The 27,031-nt window shown below is 41.7% G+C and overlaps 1 protein-coding gene across 2 annotated transcripts in view; it reads left to right on the forward strand.

Moving 5' to 3' along the window:
* arap2 (ArfGAP with RhoGAP domain, ankyrin repeat and PH domain 2) overlaps positions 1-27,031 on the forward strand; it is a 321,200-nt gene that overhangs the window by 64,134 nt on the left and 230,035 nt on the right. For both annotated transcript variants that reach the window (XM_061961001.1, XM_061961002.1), the window contains exon 9: positions 15,798-16,006. In XM_061961001.1, the coding sequence (XP_061816985.1) occupies positions 15,798-16,006 (209 nt within the window). The remainder of the gene's footprint in view (positions 1-15,797; positions 16,007-27,031) is intronic.

A 27,031-nucleotide genomic window follows, 5' to 3' on the forward strand; every position in this document is an offset into this window, starting at 1 on the left:
TACACACTGATGTCGCTTGTTGATGCAGTACAGCCTAAGGGACCAGTTTTCCTCTCAGGTTAATAAAACACACTGGTCAATCCGAAGTTCTTTTGGATGACATATATGTTGAGTAAAAAGGACCACCGAGACAGAATAGTACTTGGCCAAGTTTTACTAAAGCTTTAGGAGACCAGCCCTTACAACGCGGCAATAGCATCAGCAAGAAGAGGTCTAAATCCAGACAAAAAGAGTCAGCTAAGGTCTCAAAACAGCTCTGTAAGTCGACCAACAGGAGCCCTTAAAACAAAACAAAGAGTTTACAAGCGGACATAAGATAAAAGCACGGAGATCACGAAAAGACGCACTACATAGGAAAATACTAGCTGCTTTCAACATGACTGTGGATTAAAAAAGAACACTTAAAAACATCTCATTCTCACAACAGCGATAAACATACAAAAACATTTGCAATAACTAATATATATATAACAACCTACTCAGTGGCCTAGTGGTTAGAATGTCCGCCGTGAGATCGGTAGGTTGTGAGTTCAAACCCCGGCCGAGTCATACCAAAGACTATAAAAATGGGATCCATTACCTCCCTGCTTGGCACTCCGCATCAAGGGTTGGAATTGGGGGTTAAATCACCAAAAATGATTCCCGGGCGCGGCCAGCGCTGCTGCCCACTGCTCCCCTCACCTCCCAGGGGGTGATCAAGGGTGATGGGTCAAATGCAGAGAATAATTTCGCCACACCTAGTGTGTGTGTGACAGTCATTGGCACTTTAACTTTAACTTTAATGTTGCGCACATGCGATTGGTCTAGCTCTCGGCCAATGTATGAGGAGAATCTGTCCAAGGAGACTGAAGTGTAAAACACCATGGTCACTCAGCCAGGGGTCCCCAAAACTCGTCCATCCCGTCTCCTCCTCCCCATCTGCTCCGGTCCCTCCACGCGGACTCTGGTGTGGCAGAGAGCCAGCAGCCCGTCTCCGGCGCAAAACACGGCCCGAAAATAAGCGCGAAAGCCAGGAAAGTGCCAACCCCTAGTTGCGCAGTCACCGGAGGGCGAAAATCGCACGAAAAACACGAGGGAAACATTACGAACACAAACGGGACAGCAGCACTACAGCGGCGCCATCTCGGTAAAAAAAATGCACAACCTAAAATATCACTAACATAATCAAACCTGTCGGCCCGTCACAATCCCATCCCTTCAAGACAAAAGACTACGGGATGGGATATTTTCCCTGCCTTTTCACATCCTATTTGATTTAGCCTTTCCCTGTGTTGTGTTAAACAGTTGCCACAGCGGGCGCCGTCTCGCGTGGACCCGCGGGGTGTGTGTTTACTTGTAAAAACTCCTGTTGTGACTGTGTAAATCTGTTTGTACATTTACATTGCAGGGACTTCTCTTCCTTTTGGGGATTAAAAACATAACCCCACACCCCTAAACATGAAATATTAAATTGTCTGATGGAATGAATTCAGGCGCGCTGTGGTTGAGACTGTCTTGTCTTGTCATCTTTCAGGTCGGTAGACGTCTTTTGGCAGCTTTGCATAAAGTGCTTTGTTTTGTCACTGTTGCTAACTTTCAGCTGCTTGCAGGGCTATTAAATAATTAAAATTAAGACACATTGTCTCCTGTAACAAGTCTGGTAGGTAGAAAAATATGTTACCGTATAATAAAAAACGACTAACTATTAGAATTAAGTTGTAATGACAAAAAAAGATGAAGAAAACCTAAGTTGTTTTTTTGTTATTGTTTTTAGGAAAATAATAACAAATAATTGTATTTATATAGCGCTTTTAAAAGGCACTCAAAGATGCTTACACAATAATAATAAAAAAAAATTATAAATAAATAAATGGGTTATACTTGTATAGCGCTTTTCTACCTTCAAGGTACTCAAAGCGCTTTGACAGTATTTCCACATTCACCCATTCACACACACATTCACACACTGATGGCGGGAGCTGCCATGCAAGGCGCTAACCAGCACCCATCATGAGCAAGGGGTGAAGTGTTTTGCCCAAGGACACAACGGACGTGACTAGGATGGTAGAAGGTGGGGATTGAACCCCAGTAAACAGCAACCCTCCGATTGCTGGCATGGCCACTCTACCAACTTCGTTATTGAGTTAACATTATTTCTTTATAGGGGGAAAGATGTTATGAGCTAGGGAATATAACAACTGCACTACCCAGCATGCAACGGGAGTGACGAGCATGCGCGGTAGCCCCGAAAAGTGTTGATGCATGTCCTCACCCGGCAGCTAAGAATGAGGTTATGAGCACGCTGTGAAAGTAAACGTCAAGAACTCAGCCAACACGCTTCGTCTGCATTATTTATAATTAGACAGACAACACATATACAGTGTGATTTTGTTTTGTTTACAAGGAAAGAAAAACAAAAGTAAAAAAGAGGGAGATCATGTCAGATATGTTGTATATATATGTATGTGCTGCGGTTGCTTTAAGAACGTTGCGACAGCTGCCGTAAAGGAGGTGCGTTGCTAGCCTGGTTGCTATGTTTCCGGTTGGTCGTAAAAGTGTTCGTCATGCGTTTGTACCCTGCTCAAATCCCTCAGTCAAGTTATTCATTGGATTATACCTTTTGTTTTGAACTTTATTACACCTTGAAGCGCTTTTTCCGGTCCATTGTTTTTCCTGCTTTCGCTATCTGTGCCTAATGACTGAGCTACGTGACGTCATTTCTTGTGATGTCACACGGAGCATTTCTGGTCGGGACGGGATTCGTTCCGAGGGATTCGAATAAAGAACCAACTCTTTTTCTTTACTATAGTGGTCTCGATAACGGGTACCGGTTCTCAAAAAGGGATTCGAGTCCGAGGACTTGGTTCTTTTCTTATCGAACAACCGGGAAAATCGGTTTCGAGTATCATCCCTAGTTATGATATGGTTTGTCCAGTTCTAAAAGCAGTGTTTGAAAAAGTGGGTTTTTAATAGTCTTTTGATCATTATGGGATTATGGCATGAACAGATGGAAAGGGGGAGAGAGTTCCAAAGGGTGGGGGCAGCGATGGAGAAGACACAGTCCCCCCAGGTACGGTGCTGGGTTGTATGAGGAGGGGACAGCAGGTGATTGTTGGTGGAACACAGGTCTCTAACAGGAATGTGAGGGGTGAGGAAGTCAGAGAGGTATAACTGGGCCATGTTATGGGTCAGGAGAAGGATTTTGAATGTGCTGCGATATAGGTAACCAGTGAAGTTCCTGTTGGACAAGAGTGAGTAAGGAGACGTGCAGCCGAGTTTTGGATGAGTTGAAGTTTATGGATGACTTTTTGAAGATAAGCCATAAGGGTGCTGTTCCAGTAATCCAGTCTGGAGGTGATGAATGCATGAATGAGTGTTTCAGCGGTAGAGAAGGACAGGTGGGGTTGGAGACGGCCAATATTCCTGAGGTGGAGGTAGGCTGTTTTAGCGATGTGTTTGACATGACCTTCAAATGACATGTTTTTGTCCCAGATGAGACCAAGTTTCCGGACGTCACAGTATTCCAAAATAATAGGGATGTCCGATAATGGCTTTTTGCCGATATCCGATATTCCGATATTGTCCAACTCTTTAATTACCGATACCGATACCAACCGATACCGATATATACAGTTGTGGAATTAACACATTATTATGCCTAATTTGGACAACCAGGTATGGTGAAGATCAGGTCCTTTTTAAAAAATAAATAAAATAAAATAAGATAAATAAATTAAAAACACTTTCTTGAATAAAAAAGAAAGTAAAACAATATAAAAACAGTTACATAGAAACTAGTAATTAATGAAAATGAGTAAAATTAGTTAGTACTATTAGTGGACCAGCAGCACGCACAATCATGTGTACTTACGGACTGTATCCCTTGCAGACTGTATTGATATATATTGATATATAATGTAGGAACCAGAATATTAATAACAGAAAGAAACAACCCTTTTGTGTGAATGAGTGTGAATGAGTAGGGGAGGGAGGCTTTTTGGGTTGGTGCACTAATTGTAAGTGCATCTTGTGTTTTTTATGTTGATTTAATTAAAAAAAAAAAAAAAAATTAATAACAGATACCGATAATTTTCGATATTACATTTTAAAGCATTTATTGGCCGATAATATCGGACATCTCTACAAAATAACTAGACAAAGTCGGAAGATTAGGAAAGTAACAACACAAATTTGCAATATTACAAAAATTAGGTTGTGATATTACAAGAAAATGTAAGAATATGATTATAATTTTATGAGAAAAACATCTGAGCATTACGAGAATGTGGTGTAAGATGGTATGGGAAGAAGAGCTCGTAATGTTGCTCATCTGAAAAAGGGAATATATCGTATAGAATAAAGAAGTTTTAATATTACAAAAAGAAGACATTTTAAAACTATAGGTGGGGCGGGTAAAATGAGTGCATTCATGCGTCATTATTATTAATCTAATTAATTCTCTATCATCCGTCCATCTTCTTCCGCTTATCCAAGGTCGGGTTGCGGGTGCAGCAGCCTAAGCAGAGAAGCCCAGACTTCTTTTTCCCCAGCTATTTCGGGGGATACCAAAGCGTTCCAAGGCCAGCCTGGAGACACAGTCTCCCCAACGTGTCCTTCTACCAGTTGGATGTGCCCTAAACACCTCCCCAGGGAGGCGTCCGGGGGGGGGGGGCTTCCTGACCAGATGCCCGAACCAACTCATCTGGCTCCTCTCTATGTTGAGGAGCAGCGGCTTTACTTTGAGCCCCGCCACCCGACGGGGGAAACAAATTTCGGCTGCTTGTACCTGTGATCTTGTCTTTTTGGTCATAACTCAAAGCTCATGACCATAGGTGAGGATGGGAACGTAGATCGACCAGTAAATTGAGAGATTTGCCTTCCAGCTGAGCTCCTTCTTCACCATGACGGAGCGTATCGATCACACGCTTTACTCTTACTGCCATTAAGAACGAGACTCCGAGGTACTTGATGTCCTCCACTTTTGGGCAAGATCTTCTCCCCAACCTGTAGATGGCACGCCACTCTTTTCCGGTCGAGAACCATGGACTTGGACTTGGAGGTGCTGATTGTCACCCCAGTCGGGTCACACTCGGCTGCGAACTGATCCAGTGACAACTAGAGATCCTGGCCAGATGACCACATCATCTGTAAAAAGCAGAGACCTAATTGTACAGCCACCAAACCGGATCCCCTCAACACCCTGACTGCCTCTAGAAATTCTGTCCATAAAAGTTATGAACAGAATTGGTAACAAAGGACAACCCTGGAATAGTCCAAATTTCACTCTGACCGGCAATGCGGACCAAGCTCTGACACCGACCATACAGGGAGCGGACCGACACAATTAGGGGGTTCAATACCCTATACTCTCTGAGCACTCTCCCCAGGACTTCCCGAGGGACATGGTCGAATGCCTTCTCCAAATCCACAAAGCACAAGTAGACTGGTTGGGAAAACTCTCAGGCACTCTCAAGGACCTAGCCGAGCGTACAGAGCTGGTCCACAGTTCCACTACCAGAATAAAAACCACACTGCTCCTCATGAATCCGAGGTTCGACTATCTGGCGTAGCCTCCTCTCCAGTACATCCGAATAGACCTTACTGGGAAGGCTGAGGAGTGTGATCCCACGATAGTTGGAACACACCCTCCGGTTCCCCTTCTTAAAGAGAGGAACCACCACCCTGCTCTGACAATCCAGAGGCACCGCCCCTGATGTCCACACAATGTCCTGTCAACTAAGACAGCCCCACAGCATTCAGAGCCTTAAGGAACTCCAAGCAGATCTCATCCACCCCCAGGACCTTGCTACCATGGAGCTTTTTAACTACCTCGGCAACCTCAGCCACAAAAATGGGAGAGCCCACCACAGATTTCCCAGTCACTACTTCTTCATAGGAAGATGTGTTGGTAGGATTGAGGAGGTCTTGGAAGTATTCCCTTCACAGATCCACAACATCCCCAGTCGAGATCAGCAGCACACTGTCCCAACTATACACGGTATTGACAGTGCACTGTTTTCCCCTCTTGGTGGAGGATGGTCGTTTAGAATTGCTTCGAAGCCGCCCCCTACACCCGGAGGCGGAGGGAAGCTACTCTCTCGTCTAGTGGGTTAAATTCCAACGTACAGGCTCTGAGCCGAGGGGCAACAAGAATTACCACGCCAGCCCGTCGCCTCTCACTGCTTGCAACGTCAGAGTAGAAGAGTGTCCTGCCCCTTTCGAGAGGACTGGTTTCAGAGCCCTTGCTGTGCGCTGAAGTGAGTCGGACTAGATCCAGCCGGGACTTGTCCACCTCGCGCACAAGCTCAGACTCCTTCCCCTCCCAGTGAGGTGAGGTTCCACATCCCAAGACCTAGCTTCTGTAGCCGAGGATCGGACAGCCTTCGGCTTCCGCCCAGCTCACAAAGCACCCGACCTCTTTGCCCCCTCCTATTAGTGGTGAGCCTATTGGAGGGGGGACCCACGTTGCCTCTTTGGGTTGTGCCCGGCCGGGCCCCATGGTGACAGGCCCATTCACCAGGCGCTCGCCATCGAGCCCCACCTCAGGGCCTGGCTTCAGAAGGGGGCCCCGGTGATCCGCGTCCAGACGAGGAAAATCTGAGTTCTTGTCTTTTCTATTTCATAGAGGTCTTCGAGCTTCTCTTTGTCTGGTCGCTCACCTAGGACTTGTTTGTTTTAGGAGACCCTACCAGGGGGCATAGAATCCCCCAGACAACATAGGTCTTAGGATCATTGCGATACGAAAACTCCTTTACCACGATAACGTGGCAGCAATTAATCCATCTGCAGTGCAGAATGACTTAAAATTCCTCAAACGTCATCAGCAACGCATTTCGGGCAGTTTGTCTCAGTCTAAATGATTACACACACTCTGTAGGAAGAAGTTTTCTTTTCACTAAGGCACTTTCATCTTAAAATAGCACATAAATAATTTATAAACGGGTAGCAGGTCCACATTTATGTGAATAAATGTTATTTACAGAAACAGATTTTTGTTTAAATGAACATGATGTTAACAGTGTTTAGTAAACACGTTGATAGCATTTATATATTCCCTTCTTTCTCTATTCTCTTAGCTCATGCCCATTAATATAAATTTACTTCAAAACTTCAAAAGACTTCCCGTGTGCAGCTTCCTAAGACATTCTTTACTCGATAGATTCGATTAGGTCTGCCTTGATCAGGCGTTTCTAATTTCTCTAATTTTCTACAAGAGATCATCGGGTACGTTATCAGAGAAGACTTGTTTGAGAACAGTCTGAATACGATGCTTCCACAGCCGGATCAGGATCATTCCCAAAATCCAACCACCTGTGCCTTCCTCTACCACTTCCCGAAAGTTAAAGGGGAACATTATCACAATTTCAGAAAGGTTAAAACCATTAAAAATCAGTTCCCAGTGGCTTATTTTATTTTTCGAAGTTTTTTTCAAAATTTTACCCATCACGCAATATCCCTAAAAAAAGCTTCAAAGTGCCTGATTTTAACCATCGTTATATACACCCGTCCATTTTCCTGTGACGTCACATAGTGATGCCGATACAAACAAACATGGCGGATAGAACAGCAAGGTATAGCGACATTAGCTCGGATTCAGACTCGGATTTCAGCGGCTTAAGCGATTCAACAGATTACGCATGTATTAAAAAGGAAGGTTGTAGTGTGGAGGCAGGTAGCGAAAACAAAATTGAAGAAGAAACTGAAGCTATTGAGCCATATCGGTTTGAACCGTATGCAAGTGAAACCGACGAAAACGACACGACAGCCAGCGACACGGGAGAAAGCGAAGACGAATTCGGCGATCGCCTTCTAACCAACGATTGGTATGTGTTTGTTTGGCATTAAAGGAAACTAACAACTATGAACTAGGTTTACAGCATATGAAATACATTTGGCAACAACATGCACTTTGAGAGTGCAGACAGCCCAGTTTTCATCAATTAATATATTCTGTAGACATACCCTCATCCGCTCTCTTTTCCTGGGGGTCTGGTGGCAGATTTCTTTGACTTTATCGTTGGAAATGCATCTGCTTAGAGTGTCGCAGGATATCCACACATTCTTGTCATTTCTGTCGTAGCATAGCTTTCGTCGGTAAAGTGTGCGGAACAAACATCCAATTTCTTGCCACTTTCGCATCTTTGGGCCACTGGTGCAACTTGAATCCATCCCTGTTCGTGTTGTTACACCCTCCGACAACACACCGACGAGGCATGATGTCTCCAAGGTACGGAAAACAGTCGAAAAAACGGAAAATAACAGAGCTGATTTGACTCGGTGTTTGTAATGTGTTTGAGAAAATGGCGGATTGCTTCCCGATGTGACGTCATCGCTCCGAGAGCGAATAATAGAAAGGCGTTTAATTCGCCAAAATTCACCCATTTAGAGTTCGGAAATCGGTTAAAAAAATATATGGTCTTTTTTTCTGCAACATCAAGGTATATATTGACGCTTACATAGGTCTGGTGATAATGTTCCCCTTTAAGGGCCTGTCCCCACAGAACCGTTTTTAGGTGAAAACGGTGACACACCCCCACACACCCCACAAAAACGGCGTTATTGGTGTTCTGAAACAAACGTTTTTTGGAACTGGCTCCGTAGTGTGAAGGTTTAAAAACTCGGGTATTGTCGTTTCCATGGGGCGAAGGACGCCGCCAGAGTACCCAAAAATGATGATGTCGCCACCTCGTTCCTGCTCCGACAGGGAGAAGGCACGCTCCACAACTGTCAACAAAACCTCGTCATCATCTATCAAGTAGACATGCAGTACATTGAGTCCAGACATGTACACAATAATAACGCACACAATATTTTAAATACAACACTACTGCTAAAACTATAATCTACTATTACGTACTACTGACGTTTAATATTGTAACGTTTGTTGAAAGGGTGGAATGAGAACGAGACGATGTTGGTGTGTGTGGGTTTCCTTACTTTCCTTTTTTTTTACTGGACAATATTCACTTTTCAAAATAGTGCACATACAGTATCAAACAATAAAAGACTACATACATTAATGTAAATAAACACAATCCAACATCGTCTTCTTTATTTTTCCCATTTGCGTGCACCTCGATCCTTCGAACACTTACTTCATTGTGTCTCCTCCGTGGTTGTCGTGTGTCTAAGTCAGGGGTGTCCAAAGTGCGGCCCGCGGTTAATTGTTTACCGGCCCGCCACACATTCTGGAAATGCTATTGCAAAAATAAAAAATAAACATGAAAAAAAGTAGAATGAGGTGAAATCTAACTAGAAAAAGTTGCAATGTTGACACAAAGCTGCCATGCAGGCTGTTTTTTCTTTCTTTTGTCTATCTTTATTTTTCTTTTTTTGCCATTGCTCAAAAAAAAAAAAAAATCAATGTTATAATGAATTATTGACCTATTCAAGGCTCCAATTATTTCAAATATTTCACTTTAAAATGTTTTTTTGGAAAATATTGCATACATTGTGTGGTTCCCATAAAAAAGCATCAACGTTTTATTTGACAAAAGAGCATAAAACAAACAAAATAATAGTTCAAACGTAAAATCGACAGATATATCTGAAGTTGATCTCGTAAGTTAAGTGTTGAAAGTAAAAAAACCTAATACAAATGTATCACTTTACAAGTGGGGCACCTTTTGGATTCCAAATATACAAACCCCGTTTCCATATGAGTTGGGAAATTGTGTTAGAATTAAATATAAATGAAATACAATGATTTGCAAATCCTTTTCAACCCAAATTTTTGCAAATAATAATTAACTTAGAATTTCGTGGCTGCAACACGTGCCAAAGTAGTTGGAAAAGAGCATTTTCACCACTGTGTTACATGGCCTTTCCTTTTAACAACACTCAGTAAACGTTTGGGAACTGAGGAGACACATTTTTTAAGCTTCTCAGGTGGAATTATTTCCCATTCTTGCTTGATGTACAGCTTAAGTTGTTCATCAGTCCGGGGGTCTCTGTTGTGGTATTTTAGGCTTCATAATGCGCCACACATTTTCAATGGGAGACAGGTCTGGACTACAGGCAGGCCAGTCTAGTACCTGCACTCTTTTACTATGAAGCCACATTGATGTAACACGTGGCTTGGCATTGTCTTGCTGAAATAAGCAGGGGCGTCCATGGTAACGTTGCTTGGATGGCAACATATGTTGCTCCAAAACCTGTATGTACCTTTCAGCATTAATGGCGCCTTCACAGATGTGTAAGTTACCCATGTGTTGGGCACTTATACACCCCCATACCATCACAGATGCTGGCTTTTCAACTTTGCGCCTATAACAATCCGGATGGTTCTTTTCCTCTTTGGTCCGGAGGACACAACGTCCACAGTTTCCAAAAACAATTTGAAATGTGGACTCGTCAGACCACAGAACACTTTTCCACTTTGTATCAGTATATCTTAGATGAGCTCAGGCCCAGCGAAGCCGATGGCGTTTCTGGGTGTTGTTGATAAACGGTTTTCGCCTTGCATAGGAGAGTTTTAACTTGCACTTACAGATGTAGCGACCGACTGTAGTTACTGACAGTGGGTTTCTGAAGTGTTCCTGAGCCCATGTGGTGATATCCTTTACACACTGATGTCGCTTGTTGATGCAGTACAGCCTGAGGGATCGAAGGTCACGGGCTTAGCTGCTTACGTGCAGTGATTTCTCCAGATTCTCTGAACCCTTTGATGATATTACGGACCGTAGATGGTGAAATCCCTAAATTCCTTGCAATAGCTGGTTGAGAAAGGTTTTTCTTAAACTGTTCAACAATTTGCTCATGCATTTGTTGACAAAGTGGTGACCCTCGCCCCATCCTTGTTTGTGAATGACTGAGCATTTCATGGAATCTACTTTTATACCCAATCATGGCACCCACCTGTTCCCAATTTGCCTGTTCACCTGTGGGATGTTCCAAATAAGTGTTTGATGAGCATTCCTCAACTTTATCAGTATTTATTGCCACCTTTCCCAACTTCTTTGTCACGTGTTGCTGGCATCAAATTCTAAAGTTAATGATTATTTGCAAAAAAAAAAAATGTTTATCAGTTTGTACATCAAATATGTTGTCTTTGTAGCATATTCAACTGAATATGGGTTGAAAATTATTTGCAAATCATTGTATTCCGTTTATATTTACATCTAACACAATTTCCCAACTCATATGGAAACGGGGTTTGTATTTAATGGGATTTTATTTATCTTTTCACTGTGATTACTCAAAAATAACAATGAATTAATATCAATGGTGTCCTGCATTATTGATGTTTTTAAGGCTCTAATTACTTCACATCAAACATTGCTTTCTGAATGTTTTAGGCAGTGGGGGGAATACTGCATATTTCAGTTTTATTATAAAAAAACAAGTTGTCTTGACAGAAAAGGCATAAAACCTTTTTGGTTTTTTAAATTTTATATCAACCTGAAGTTGATATACTGTAGAGATTTACTGTTAAATAAAAAAACAAAAAAAAAATAATTTGACTTGTTTTTAACATTTTAATGACTTAGACACTTTATGGTCCCCGGGAGCCCTAAAGGTAAAAAAAACCCAAAATCCATATATTTTGTTATGATTTGAAAATGAAAACTATCAAAATGGCCCCCGCATGCTTTAATTTTTCCGTGTGCGGCCCTCAGTGGAAAAAGTTTGGACACCCCTGGTCTAAGTCCTAGGTGTCAAAGTCAAGGCCTGAATTATCTATGGCCCCTGGGGATGATATTTGATTAGTATTAGAACCGGCCCGCAGGCCACAACCACCTGCTGCTGTTTTGCACGCCCCAATACTCCATCAGTGTTGGCGCTAGGAATTTTCAAAATGGGGTGCCAGGAACCCCATCAAGTCATAAAAATGGGGTCCCGCAGTAAATGTTTGGGGTCCCACTTTTTTGTAACCGTTTTGAAAACAAATGATGAATGTATGCATTATCCTGTTATATCTCACATTCTATATTGTGTTTTGGAAAAAGGTTGTCATAAGTGTTACTTAATTCATTAAAAAAAAGAATACAAAAGAAAACAACTGTTTATGCATATGTAAGTTTGAGATCCCCCGCGACCCCGAAAAAGACAAGCGGTAGAAAATGGACGGACGGATGGATGGAAATTTATTCAGTTATAAACATTCATTCACTTGTGTTACGGTACAGCAGGGAAAAAGGAGACGGCACAGGTGCAGGGACGTCGTTTTAGCTCTATTTATTAAAATACAATAGGAAATGAGGCGTGTAACTAATCCAAAATGTATATGTGTGCGACTATGTGTAGTGATTATATGTTGAGTATTACCGGGAGTGTTGAGCGAGGTGCGGAAGTCCAAGATAGGGCAAGGCAGGCTCGAAGGTCCAGGGGCAGGGGCGAAGCGTCAAAAGTCCCTGTCCAGGCGGGAGGTCGAGATCCAAAAAGTGGCAGCCAGGGAACCAGAGGGGAATACGGGGAGACGAGACACACAGCTCGTCGTCAGGGAACGGAGGAATATGTACGGGAACGGGTCACTACGTTCTGGCCCGGAACGCAGGTTTGCTCTTGCTTAAGAAGCCCGGCATCTCATCGGCTTCAGGTGTGCAGATTGCTGATTGATTGCAGCTGTGCTGGGAGGTGCATGCTTGGAGGTGCGCTTAGCGCAGCGCACAGATGAATGCGCATTAGAATGCGCCCGGGCCGTGACAACTTTCTTCTTTCCTTCACGGATTTAAACTTTACCGCTATATTTTTATTGTAATATTGTCAGAGTGTGTTTGTTCTATTTTTGGCCAAAGTAAGACAAAGAAAACAATCTGAAGTTGTATTTATTTTTTAGTTTTAATGCACAGATTTTCCTCCATGCGGCCCCTGAGCTAAAATGAGTTTGACACCCTTGATCTAAGTAAACAATTTAGAATGTTTTGTCACCTCACTACAAGCACTATGCTGGGAAATGTGAACAACATAGATTATGCATCATAATTTAACACATTGATAGTTGAAGTCGTCAGCGAAACTGGCTCTGATTTAGAAAAATATGTAGCTCGTAGCAGTTAGCTCGTCAAGATTAAAGTATGTTTACACTTACCAGAAGCGCATTTTTGCTTTAGTAGTCGACTCCAAGACTCCAAGAGGCAAACTATAGCTGGTGTGACCATCAGCATTCGAGTGAAGCTGTAGAATGAGGCGAGTTTCAGTGGATGAGAAGTAATTCCACCTCGTCACTTTGATCTGCCTTCACTTTTATTTAAATTGTGTTGTGACTTGTTTCTTCTTCTATAGTTTTGGTGGTTCCATTGTTTGCTTACAGCTCCACTTCGTAAACGTAAATGTTTCTACCCATTGATTGGACACTGTGGAACGCTTTTATTTTTTTTTCAACCCAAGGCAAAAACGAAACACAAACGTCGCTGTGGGGACATGCCGTAAATCGGGGGTCAGCAACCCGCGGCTCATGAGCGACGCCATGTGGCTCCAAGGAGCTTTTTCAAAAATGTATGGAAATGGAAAAAAAAATGGGGTGAAAAATATATTTTCTTTTGTAATAGGGTTTCTGTAGAAGGACAAACTCGACACAAACCTTCCTAATTGTTAGAAATCCCACAGTTTGATATGTTTGTGTTTATGCTTCACTGATGAGAGTATTTGGCTAGCGCCGTTTTGTCCTACAAATTTTTGCGCGGCCCTTGAACTCACAGTTGTGTGGACTGTGACTCAACAGCTTCTTGACATGTATACCTTTCTCCGACGCTGCCGCAGAAAGACGTGTTTTATGCCACTCCTTTGTCTCATTTTGTCCACCAAACGTTTTATACTGTGTGTGAATGCACAAAGGTGAGCATTGTTGACGTTATTGACTTGTTATGGAGTGCTAATCAGGCATATTTGGTCACTGCATGACTGCAAGTTAATCGATGCCAACATGCTATTTAGGCTAGCTGTATGTACATATTGCATCATTATGCCCCGTTTGTAGGTATATTTGAGGTCATTTAATTTCCTTTACTTATGTTAATTTATATTTGCATATCTCATGACACATTATCTGTATGTAATATTAGCTGCATTTCTCTTGGTTGTTTGTGTGCCATGTTGTTCCAGACCACAGCAAACATTAGCCAGCTTGCAAAGATTGTAATAAATCCATTAGAAGACCATTTCTTTTAACTTGGACTCACACATCTATACCTTTTCCCATTTCCAGGAGTTATCTCACCCTTTGAGAAGTTTTACTAATGTTTTCCAATGTTGTAAAAATGTGTAGAATAAATATTACATTTCAACATTTCTGTCAACTAATTAGCCACTTACATCATGTGTTGCCATCATTATAACACTAAGTCTTTTAATTTTTTGCGACTCCAGACAGAATTTTTTTTGGAATTTTTGGTCTTTCAACATTTTGGGTTGCCGACTGCTGCCCTAAATCATAATCCCACAATAACATTTTGAGCTATGTTGCTAACTAATGCTAATACCGCGAAACTAGAATTGGCATGTCCGTGCGTGTTTTTGTTGTGTTTGTCTGTCGCTTCCAAACAAGCTGCCAGAAGGCAGCTGGTTGCTTTTGTTCTATAGCGTAATAAAATAAATGTTGTGAGTAGGGATGTCCGATAAATGCGTTAAAATGTAGTATCGGAAATTATCGGTATCGTTTTTTTAATTATCTGTATCGTTTTTTTTTTTAATTAAATCAACATAAAAAACACAAGATACACTTACAATTAGTGCACCAACCCAAAAAACCTTCCTCCCCCATTCACACTCATTCACACAAAAGGGTTCTTTCTTTCTGTTATTAATATTCTGGTTCCTACATTATATATCAATATATATCAATACAGTCTGCAAGGGATACAGTCCGTAAGCACACATGATTGTGCGTGCTGCTGGTCCACTAATAGTACTAACCTTTAACAGTTAATTTTACTCATTTTCATTAATTACTAGTTTCTATGTAACTGTTTTTATATTGTTTTACTTTCTTTTTTATTCAAGAAAATGTTTTTAATTTATTTATCTTATTTTATAATTCTTTTTAAAAAGTACCTTATCTTCACCATACCTGGTTGTCCAAATTAGGCATAATATTGTGTTAATTCCACGACTGCATATATCGGTTGACATCGGTATCGGTTGATATCGGTATCGGTAATTAAAGAGCTGGACAATATCGTAATATCGGATATCGGCAAAAAGCCATTATCGGACATCCCTAGTTGTGAGCCCTTTTTGTCAGACAGCAACTCACTTTGTCTCTGTGGGTGTAGTCGGCACCGCCGCCATAACAGAAAAGCTGAGCCTCACAACTTTAACGTAAGGTAATTGAATATAAATTATTGAGATGACCCCAATACCCAGAATAATCTTTTGTGTCATTTTGCTCCAGCAAAATTGCTGGCGAAAGTAAAAATCCCCAAAGAGAACGACAAATGATAAGTTATAAGTTATTTGAGGTTGTAACTTTCAGAGAATAAGTAGAAGTGTGATAATTATGGAATAACTGTTAAAAAAGTAAAGAATTGTCAGCTTTGTTCTCTGACTGACTGGCGTGATGATGTTTTAATGAGCTGTTGAGGGTGATCTGCTAAATTTTGCCAGAGGCTTTTTAATAGAGAGCCGAGCAGTTATCTGTTTTTCTTTGTCACTTTGAAGGATATTATTTTTCTAGAGGCAAAGGGAATTCAAACCAGTTGTGGCTCATCCGGTCCAATTATTATTTTCTATTTGAATCCTTTGTATGCAGGAGCCATACAAAATCGATGACTCCCCAGTATGATTTCCTTTTAATTAATTTAATTACATTTTTTAATTACATTTTCTATTAATCTCATTTTTTCTGCTTTAAAGGCATTTTTTTTCTTGCTTGTCGACAGGGGAGCGCCACGAGTGGATGGAAACTCTTCAGACGGCCGCACACCACCGCCGCACCCCTGCCACCGCCGGCTCCCAGAAGCGGCGCCACAGCCTGCGCCGCTGCCGCTCCTCCACAAACAAGCGCGGCATGTTGGAGGTGCGCGCCTACAAAGGGAGAGTTCTGGTGTCCCTGGCGGGGAGCAAAGTCAGGCTTTGCAAAACAAAGCAGGTACTTTTTTTTTTCTTCCCCCCCCACGACACCTTTGGGGACTTCTTCTCTGCAGGATGTCAATGAGTGGCTGTTTGAAAGAGATGAGACAGCAATAGAGAGACACATACAGTCATGAATATGGAAGGCAAAAAGGATGTGGTTTTGAATGAAAATGCTGGCATATGACCTAAAATACAAGGACGCAGGGACCTGTTGTAACTTCATTAAGCACCGGTGCAACCAATCAATGCTTTTTAGTGACAAGACTCATTAGGATTCTAACAAGGGCACATGGCGACGGGTGCCCTTGTTGGGATGTTAATGCCATTTTTTATGATGTTGATTTTTTCTTTGTGGCTTCCAGTAATAATGGGCAATACATCAAATTGTCTTCTGATACGATCCCAAATGAAACAGAACGGCAATGCCTGTACCAGGGATCGGCAACCCGCGGCTCCGGAGCCGCATGCGGCTCTTTGATCACTCTGATGCGGCTCAGCAGCTTACTTGCCGACCCCCCTGATTTTCCCCGGAGACTTCCGGATTTCAGTGCCTCTCGCAGAAAACTCCCGGGATTAATATTCTCTGATTTTCAACCTTACAGTTATAATAAGGGCGTGTCATGATGGTACAGCATTTGGCGCCCTATACAATCTGTATTAACAGCGTGCCAGCCCAACCCCTTGTTATGCAGTATGCATCTTCTGCTTGCACACCTACGTGACAGCAAGGCATACTTGGTCAACAGCCACACAGGTTACACTGACGGTGACCATATAGAACAACTTTAACACTCTTACTAATAATGCGCCACACTTTGAACCAAAACCAAACAAGAATGACAAACACATTTCGGGAGAACATCTGCACCTTAACACAACATAAACACAGCAGAACAAATACCCAGAATCCCATGCAGCCCTGACTCTTCCGGGCTACATTATACCATTATACCCCCCCCCCCCCCCCCGCCCCTCCCCTCTGTGCGTCGGTTGAGGTGGGCGGGGTTCGGTAGCGGGGGTGTATAATGTAGCCCGGAAGAGTTAGGGCTGCATGGGATTCTGGGTATTTGTCCTGTTGTGTTTATGTTGTGTTACGGTGCAGATGTTCTCCCGAAATGTGTTTGTCATTCTTGTTTGGTGTGGATTCACAGTGTGGCGCATTATTATTAAGAGTGTTAAAGTTTTTTTTTTATACCGCCACCGTCAGTGTAACCTGTGTGGTTGTTGAGGAAGTATGCCTTGCTGTCACCTACGTGGGCAAGTGGAAGCCCCATACAACGTGTGGCTGATCAGGCACGCTGATTGTAGTGGGTGCTATATGCTGTACCATCACGGCACTGTGACGCTGACAAGCGCCATTCATTTAAAACCCGCATGCCGCACCAGCATTCAAATTTCGTATTAATGTATGGGCCGCGTGTCTGAGACCCCTGGTTTATACATAGCACAAAGCGAAAAAAAAACTTCTGATGCAGTGTTATTTCATTTTAAATGTCAAAAATGTTTTGTGGCTCCCATTGTTATCTTTAATTTGTGAAACTGGTCAAAATGGCTCTTTGACTGGTAAAGGTTGCCGACCCCTGGCCTATACCAATGTCTTGGTAATGCAAATATAATAACAAAACTCCTAATATCAGTTGTAGGGTTTTCCCAATACCAATATTTTGGTACCGGTTCCAAAATGTATCTCAATACTTTTCAGTAGAGATATCCGATAATATCGGCCTGCCGATATTATCGGCCGATAAATGCGTTAAAATGTAATATCGGTATCGTTTTTTTAATATCGGTATCGTTTTTTCTTTTCTTTTTTTAAATTTTTTTTTATTAAATCAACATAAAAAACACAATATATACTTACAATTAGTGTACCAACCCAAAAAACCTTCCTCCCACACTCATTCACACTCATTCACACAAAAGGGTTGTTTCTTTCTGTTATTAATATTCTGGTTCCTACATTATATATCAATATATATCAATATTGTCTGCAAGGGATACAGTCTGTAAGCACACATGATTGGTCCACTAATAGTACTAACCTTTAACAGTTAATTTTACTAATTGTCATTAATTACTAGTTTCTATGTAACTGTTTTGTATTGTTTTACTCTTTTTTTATTGAAGAAAATGTTTTCAATTTATTTATCTTATTTTATTTTATAAATTTAAAAAAAAGTACCTTATCTTCACCATACCTGGTTGTCCAAATTAGGCATAATAATGTGTTAAATCCACGACTGTATATATCGGTTGATATCGGTATCGGTAATTAAAAAGTTGGACAATATCGGATATCGACTAAAAGCAATTATCGGACATCCCTATAAATGCCACAATATGTTACTGCATATGTGAAGTGAAGTGAATTATATTTATATAGTGCTTTTCTCTAGTGACTCAAGGCGCTTTACATAGTGAAACCCAATATCTAAGTTACATTTAAACCAGTGTGGGTGGCACTGGGAGCAGGTGGGTAAAGTGTCTTGCCCAAGGACACAACGGCAGTGACGAGGATGGCGGAAGCGGCGATCGAACCTGGAACCCTCAAGTTGCTAGCACGTCCACTCTACCAACCGAGCTATACCGCCAGCAGCTAAATTAGGAGCCTTTGTTTGCTTACTTACTACTAAAAGACAAGTTGTCTTGTATGTTCACTATTTTATTTAAGGACAAACTTGCAATAAGAAACATATGTTTAATGTACCGTAAGATTTTTTGTTAAAATAAAGCCAATAATTAAGTTTTTTATGGTCCCCTTTATTTAGAAAAGTACCGAAAAGTACCGAAATATATTTTGGTATCGGGACAACACTACTGTACAGTCTCCTTTACCTTAACCGCAGATGGTTACCTGAAAGACGGCACGTTGACAATCCTATAGGCCCACAGACCGCAAGGGCCCACACACAGAGCCCCCAGTAGCCTCTATGACAAAATTATTACGCATACACTGAACTAATATATAGTCATACGAATGAATCCGAAATAAAACAAAGCCACAAGTCATATAATATTCTAATTTTAATAATTTCAATAACCCATGTGGCCCCTTCTTAAAACATGGTTAGGTCCACACCACGGTTCGTTCCTCCTGCCATGGTGCTTCCTCTCCAGCAGATTAGGATGGCCCGCATATAGCGAGGCCAAGAGTAGGAGCAGCAGAGCAAGGGCCCTGGACATCAAAAACTTTTGGGTGAGTGAGGGTAAAACCACCGAGGGTTGAAACAATTAGCCTACTTGTTCATTCATTTAATGTCTGTAACGATACTTTGGACGGGTGTCAGCTGTCATCTGGATGCGCTACACTCTGGACAAGTCGGCACTTCATTAGAAAATAAATAAATAAATAAAAAAGGCGCCAGTTCATTATCAAGCAAAGTTGTGAGTGTGCATGTGCTTCATGAGGACGGCGTGGCGAAGTTGGGAGAGTGGCCGTGCCAGCAATCTGATGGTTACTGGTTCAAACCCCACCTTCTACCATCCTAGTCACGTTCGTTGTGTTCTTGAGCAAGACACTTCACCCTTGCTCCTGATGGGCCTGGTTAGCGCCGTGCATGGCAGCTCCCACCATCAGTGTGTGAATGTGGAAATAGTGTCCAAGCGCTTTGAGTTCCTTAAAAAAGGTAGAAAAGCGCTATACAAGTATAACCCATTTACCATTTGTTTACCATTCACACATATCACTGTCGGACTGTGCTCCTGTATGCACCCATTCAGAGGCTGCATTGGCTTGTCATATGACACATTCAAGTATTCAGTAATAATAATTACTTTTGTCAGATGCTCATGATGACTAATTATGAGCATCTGACGAAGGTCAGTTGCTCATAATTACCAATTATGAGCAACTGACAAAGGTCAGTTACGTTATCACAATGTGTTCAATGTGGTCTTGTAAAATGTGTTGTTAGTGGGACATTTGAATAGCCTAAATACAATAAAGTTGAATGTTTAAAGATTTGTTGCTGCAGTTTGTTTTCATGGCGATATAAAATAAAATAGCTGACAACAGCAAAGTAAAAAAGACTATTTAGAATTTGGTACAGTTTTACACCGACTTTCAAAACATCAATCAATCCAAGTTTATTTATATAGCCCAGGGGTCGGCAACCCGCGGCTCCGGAGCCGCATCCGCATGCGGCTCTTTGATCACTCTGATGCGGCTCAGCTGTATACTTGCCGACCTCCCCCGATTTTCCCGGGAGACTTCCGGATTTCAGTGCCTCTCGCAGAAAACTCCCGGGATTAATATTCTCCGATTTTCACCCATACAATGATAATAAGGGCGTGCCATGATGGTACAGTATTTAGCGCCCTCTACAATCTGTATAAACAGTGTGCCAGCCCAGCCTCTTGTTATATGCATCTTCTGCTTGCACACGTAAGTGACAGCAAGGCATACTTGCTCAACAGCCACACAGGTTACACTGACGGTGGCCATATAAAACAACTTTAACACTCTTACTAATAATGCGCCACACTTTGAACCAAAATCAAACAAGAATGACAAACACATTTCGGGAGAACATCTGCACCTTAACACAACATAAACACAACAGAACAAATACCCAGAATCCCATGCAGCCCTGACTCTTCCGGGCTACATTATACACCCCTGCTACCACCAAACCTCGCCCCCACCCCAACCCTGCTCCCTCACACATCAACCCCGCCCCCTCCCCTCTGTGCGTCGGTTGAGGTGGGCGGGGTTTGGTAGCGGGGGTGTATAATGTAGCCCGGAAGAGTCAGGGCTGCATGGGATTCTGGGTATTTGTTATGTTGTGTTACGGTGCAGATGTTCTCCCGAAATGTGTTTGTCATTCTTGTTTGGTGTGGGTTCACAGTGTGGCGCATTATTAGTAAGAGTGTTAAAGGTTTTTATAAGCCCGGCGTTGGGCTTTCTGATGAGGCTTAGAGTGAACAAACAATTTAATTAAAATTTTAATTGAGATTAGATGAGGCTAATTGTTGTTGTTTTTTTTAATATTTGTTTTATAACTACGTATTCCATTTAAGTTAAATGCTAAATATTTACTGTGGACTATCTTGAGCCAGGACACTTTTGGTTTTTTTTTTTGCATTTGAGTGTTTGATTGTTAAATACAATAAAATAGCCACCACCTAATTGTTGAGTGGTTAATTGAAAATGTATTTACAATCATAGGTGAAGTAACATGTTGCAAATCAGTGAAATGAGAATAAGACAACTAATAATACATTTACATAATGATACTCTGACTTGTTAAGTCGGTAATCATAAAAACAGGAAACAAATGAGGTGAATTACACCAGGCACCGTCAAAAACACGATAAAACAACAAAATTAAAGGTGGCAGAAAATGGGGTAGAGGGCTGTTCTGTCGATGTCTGTTATATGCTCACAAACACAAATGTTTCAAATATAGCCTCGAACAAAAAGCAGCTGCCTCTTGGATAAGTAAGTAGTGATTTTAAATTATGTTTCTGTTATTGTCTATGAATGTTTTCATTCATCCAGGTCATTGTCATCTCAGTGCATTCAATTGATCACAAGTGGACTGTTTGGTTTGTCTTAGAAGACGTTTCGCCTCTCTTCTAAGTAGGCTTTATCAGTTCGTGCTCATAGACGAACATTGGTCAGGTCCAGTGGCGGGCCATCCGTTTCCCACCTAGGCCTTCAGTGATGTCCGACTTCAATGATTACCTCTCAAAATGCCATCATTTATGTCCCCACATGACCATTGCTGGAGAAATACTATACAGAAACACATTTACGCACTACTGGCCAATCACAGTTTCAGCAGTGTACAAAACAGGTTATTTTCTGGTGCATTTAAAAATCAATAAACCCGCATCAGCAATTAAAACATATCTTATGTGGTACTGTCAAAATTAAAATAAAATATTAAAACATATTAAACGTGAAAAAATAAAGAAATTCAATATTTAAACTCACAATTTGTAGCACCCATTCGACGACGTATAAGCCAGTGGTACCACTCGGAGTCGGCTGATTCGAGTAGAAATGGCGAGCATTTCCCCATTTCATTGCCGACATCGTCTCACAAGGTGTAGTTTCTCTTTAAATATCCTTCTTGAAAATGGCCTTGCAAATGTATATCTGCCACCTAAACGTTTTGTTCTCCTTCTTTGTGGGTGAACACTTCCTGCTTCCTGCTAAATTGCAACTTCTGATTGGATACTCACTTTGGAATGACAAGTGAGTATCCAATCACAGTCTCGTTAACATCAGGCTACCTAGATAGGCTACTGTCAACAACTTGTGATCTGATTGGCTATCGCAACTGTCTATCAACTGTGTGTGTTCTCAAATTAATCCGCTAACGGTCCCGGTGAGTATCCAATCACAGGATGCGTAAATGTCACGTTCAACCTTAGGCCAGCTAGAAGGTCTTACTGACAACAACTTGTGTTCTGATTGGCTATCGCGATTGTCTATCAACTGTATGTCCCCATTCACTTACAGTGCAGACACCTACATTGTTGATTCTGAAGGCTCCGGGAAGATTTAGTACAGCATGGCAACATAAGATAGCTGAATTCTGATTGGATTCAAACTCTAACCTAAAAACAACAGCGCTGGAAAGAGCATAATATGACATGAAGAGAATATGAATACTTATAGATATTTAGGGAAAGTAAATACAAAAATATATTTAATTATGATCATGATTTCTGGTTATGTTAGGCCAGTAGAGAAGGCCTAGCTTAGCCCTGACGGACCACCACTGGTCAGATCTAGCTGAGATTGGTAGATCTAGTCAATAATTACCCCAGTATGCTTCATCAGTTCATGCTCATAGACTTGGGCAGATCTAGTCTTGGACTTTGATTAACCAAGTCTAGTCTACATCTGCCCTTTCGATTATTTTGTTTTCCCCCTTGTAATTATCTCTAATACACCGTGCCCTTAAAATACAGTACTGATTGTGTAGTTACACAACAGGAAGCCAGGTGTCGATTGAATTCGATTAAATTAACTTGTGACACAACACCCTCTGTTAGATTTGTAGCTGCATCTCTCTGTTTCCCTTGCAGATAGTGCCATCCAATTACTTTTGATCATCATTATTTAATGTATTATAACAAAAAAACTAAAATAAATTATTTCCAATTCAAAGCAGGGAAAATATATCTGCAAATAGGCGAAGATCAATTGTTTATTTTTATTTACAAAACCAGTAAAGTTGGCACTTTGTGTAATTCGTAAATAAAAACAGAATAGAATGATTTGCAAATCCTTTTCAACTTATATTCAATTTAATAGACTGCAAAGACGAGATATTTAATGTTCGAACTGAGAAACTTATTTTTTTTTGCAAATAATCATTAACCTAGTACTTAATGGCACCAACACAGTGCAAAAAAGTTTGTACAGGGGGATTTTTTCCACTGTGTTACATGGCCTTTCCTTTTAACAACATCCAGTAAACGTTTGGGAACTGAAGAGACCAATTTTTGAAGCTTTTCAGGTGGAATTATTTCCCATTCTTGCTTGATGTACAGCTTAAGTTGTTCAACAGTCCAGGGGTCTCTGTTGTGGTATTTTAGGCTTCATATTGTGCCACACGGGCAGCACGGTGGGAGAGGGGTTAGTGCGTCTGCCTCACAATACGAAGGTCCTGAGTAGTCGTGAGTTCAATCCCGGCCTCGGGATCTTTCTGTGTGGAGTTTGCATGTCCTCCCCGTGACTGCGTGGGTTCCCTCCGGGTACTCCGGCTTCCTCCCACCTCCAAAGACATGCACCTGGGGATAGGTTGATTGGCAACACTAAATTGGCCCTAGTGTGTGAATGTGAGTGTGAATGTTGTCTGTCTATCTGTGTTGGCCCTGCGATTAGGTGGCGACTAGTCCAGGGTGTACACCACCTTCCGATCAATTGTAGCTGAGTTAGGCTCCAGCACCCCCCGCGACCCCGAAGGGAATAAGCGGTAGTAAATGGATGGATGGATGGATGGATGGATATTGTGCCACACATTTTCAATGGGAGACAGGTCTGGACTACAGTCTAGTACCCACACTCTTTGACTATGAAGCCACACTGTTGTAACACGTGGCTTGGCATTGTCTTGCTGAAATAAGCAGGGGCGTCCATTATAACGTTGCTTGGTTGGCAACATACAGTATGTTGCTCCAAAACCTGTATGTACCTTTCAGCATTAATGGTGCCTTCACAGATGTGTAAGTTACCCATGTCTTGGGCACTAATACACCCCCATACCATCACAGACGCTAGCTTTTGAACTTTGCGCCTATAACAATCCGGATGATTCTTTTCCTCTTTCGTCCGGAGTACAAAACGTCCACAGTTTCCCAAAACAATTTGAAATGTGGACTCGTCAGACCACAGAACACTTTTCCACTTTGCATCAGTCCATCTTAGATGAGCTCGGGCCCATCGAAGCCGGTGGCCTTTCTGGGTGTTGTTGATAAATGGCTTTAGCTTTGCATAGTAGAGTTTTAACTTGCACTTACAGATCTAGCGACCAACAGTAGTTACTGACAATGGTTTTCTGAAGTGTTCCAGGGCTTATGTGGTGATACCCTTTACACACTGATGTCGGTTTTTGATGCAGTACTGCCTGAGGGATCCAAGGACACAGGCATTTAATGTTGGTTTTCAGTCTTGCTGCTTACATGCAGTGTTTCTCCAGATTCTCTGAACCTTTTCGTGATATTACGGAGTGTAGATGGTGAAATTCCTAAATTCCTTGCAATAGCTGGTTGAGAAATGTTGTTCTTAAACAATTTGCTCACGCATTTGGTCACAAAGTGGTGACCCTCGCCCCATCCTTGTTTGTGAATGACTGAGCATTTCATCGAAGCTGCTTTTATACCCAATCATGGCACCCACCTGTTCACTTGTGGGATTTTCCTAATAAGTGTTTGATGAGCATTCCTCAACTTCCTTAGTCTTTTTTGCCACTTGTGCCAGCTTTTTTGAAACATGTTGCAGGCATCAAATTCCAAATGAGCTAATATTTGCAAAAAATAACAAAAGTTTTCCAGTTTGAACGTTAAGTATCTCGTCTTTGCAGTCTATTCAAATGAATATAGGTTGAAAAGGATTTGCAAATCATTGTATTCTGTTTTTATTTACGATTTACAAAACGTGCCAACTTCACTGGTTTTGGGTTTTGTATATTTGTTTGTATTTGAATGAAAGTAGGTATGTTTGTGCAAGGCGAGAAGCTACTTCTGTCCTGCTAGGAAGATAACAGCTGGGACAAACCGTTTTCCATTAATTTTGTTTCCTAAACTTCCATTGCATCTACTTGTGTGCACACTTGAGGATGCCGGCGGCGTTCCAACCATCCATCCGTCTTTCGCGCCTCATTTCACATCACCCGCTGTTGTGTTGTTTACCTTTCATTATTTTCTTCGTTAGCGTGAACAAACATCTTTGTTAGACTTCGGGTTTCCCTCTCCACGTCAGCACATTTTTCCAACGGCGGGCGATGAAATCCAGATTAATTGTATTGTTTCAGCTGGTGGCGAATCCAGCAGCGGGGAGGATGTGAGACGGAAACAAAAAGATGGAGGAGGAGGTGAAGAAACGGTGTGTGTGCGTGACGCAGAGCAAGGGTAGGATGAGAGAAGTAGAGCGTTGGCCTATTCGAGCTCAGCGGAGTGGAGTATTTAATCTAACATGATGAACGAGCTATTGGAAACATCACCCCCCTGGCTCCTCCGCCTCCTTCTTCCACCTCCGCCGCCCCTAGACTCATTCCTTACGGGTCGTAAGCTCTGTGATGGAGCTGTGTTTGAGGTCATTGGAGCACCAAGGTTATGACAATCTTGAGGGTTACAAAGCACGTCGCCTGCCACTTCATGCAGTCATGCACCTTTAGTAGGGATGTCCGATAATGGCTTTTTGCCGATATCCGATATTCCGATATTGTCCAACTCTTTAATTAACGATACCGATATCAACCGATACATACAGTCGTGGAATTAACACATTATTATGCCTAATTTGGACAACCAGGTATGGTGAAGATAAGGTACTTTAAAAAACATTTAAGACTAATCAAGACTAAAAAGGTGCAGCTTTGTTTCCAAACAAAGGAAAGGTCGGAAATACAAGCAAAAGGTCTTCGGACATTTTTCAAACAAATACAGTGAGGATGGAGACATGCAGGTATTGAATTGTCCCCAGCGTCTTCCACACAGAAAACTGTGAGCACAGAAAAGTTTTCTCAAGACAAAAACAAAGCCAACTTGCTCAAAAAAAACAAAAACATCATGGAGGACCTTTGTGTCAAGACTAGGGATGTCCGATAATGGCTTTTTGCCGATATTCGATATTCCGATATTGTCCAACTCTTAATTACCGATACCGATATCAACCGATACCGATATATACAGTCGTGGAATTAACCTTCGTCTTGTGTTAGGGTCGCTACCGAACCGTTTTACTTTTTAAATGCATAAAAGAACCACATACATTTATTTTTTTGCATCAAGGCTTTTTGACTTTGTCAGGAACCTCTATTTCAACAAAATAAAACAGTTTTTGTTTTTTTTCCACTAAATTATAAAATGTTCTGGTTGAAATTATGACCTTGGTGTTGTTAGGGTCAGTTTCGACCCAGTTATAAAAATAAGATTATAAAGCAATAATTAGAGCCAAAACTGAACACACTGACAGCCAGCTCCTCTCCCAATCATGTGAGCTTTAGGGGATTCTCATTTTACCTTGTTATCCAGTACAAAAACAAACAAAGACGGGCATGTGAGGTCAATTCAGTATAGAGTTGGTGACTTGCAGAGTGCACATCTCCAATTTGCAGCATGCAAAAATGAAAAAAAGATTTACAGTGAGAGAAAATCTGGATAATATTTTTGGTGAAAATGAGGGAGAGGACACAGAGCAGCATAGTGATACAGATAAACAGGTTTCTGAGGAGGAGTGTCATCCAGAAGACACAGACACATCTGATGAGTCTGATGAGGAGGTCATACCAAAGACTATAAAAATGGGACCCATTACCTCCCTGCTTGGCACTCAGCATTAAGGCTTGGAATTAAAGTACCA

Source organism: Nerophis lumbriciformis, linkage group LG05 (genome assembly GCF_033978685.3).
Source record: "Nerophis lumbriciformis linkage group LG05, RoL_Nlum_v2.1, whole genome shotgun sequence".
Lineage (NCBI taxonomy): Eukaryota > Metazoa > Chordata > Actinopteri > Syngnathiformes > Syngnathidae > Nerophis > Nerophis lumbriciformis.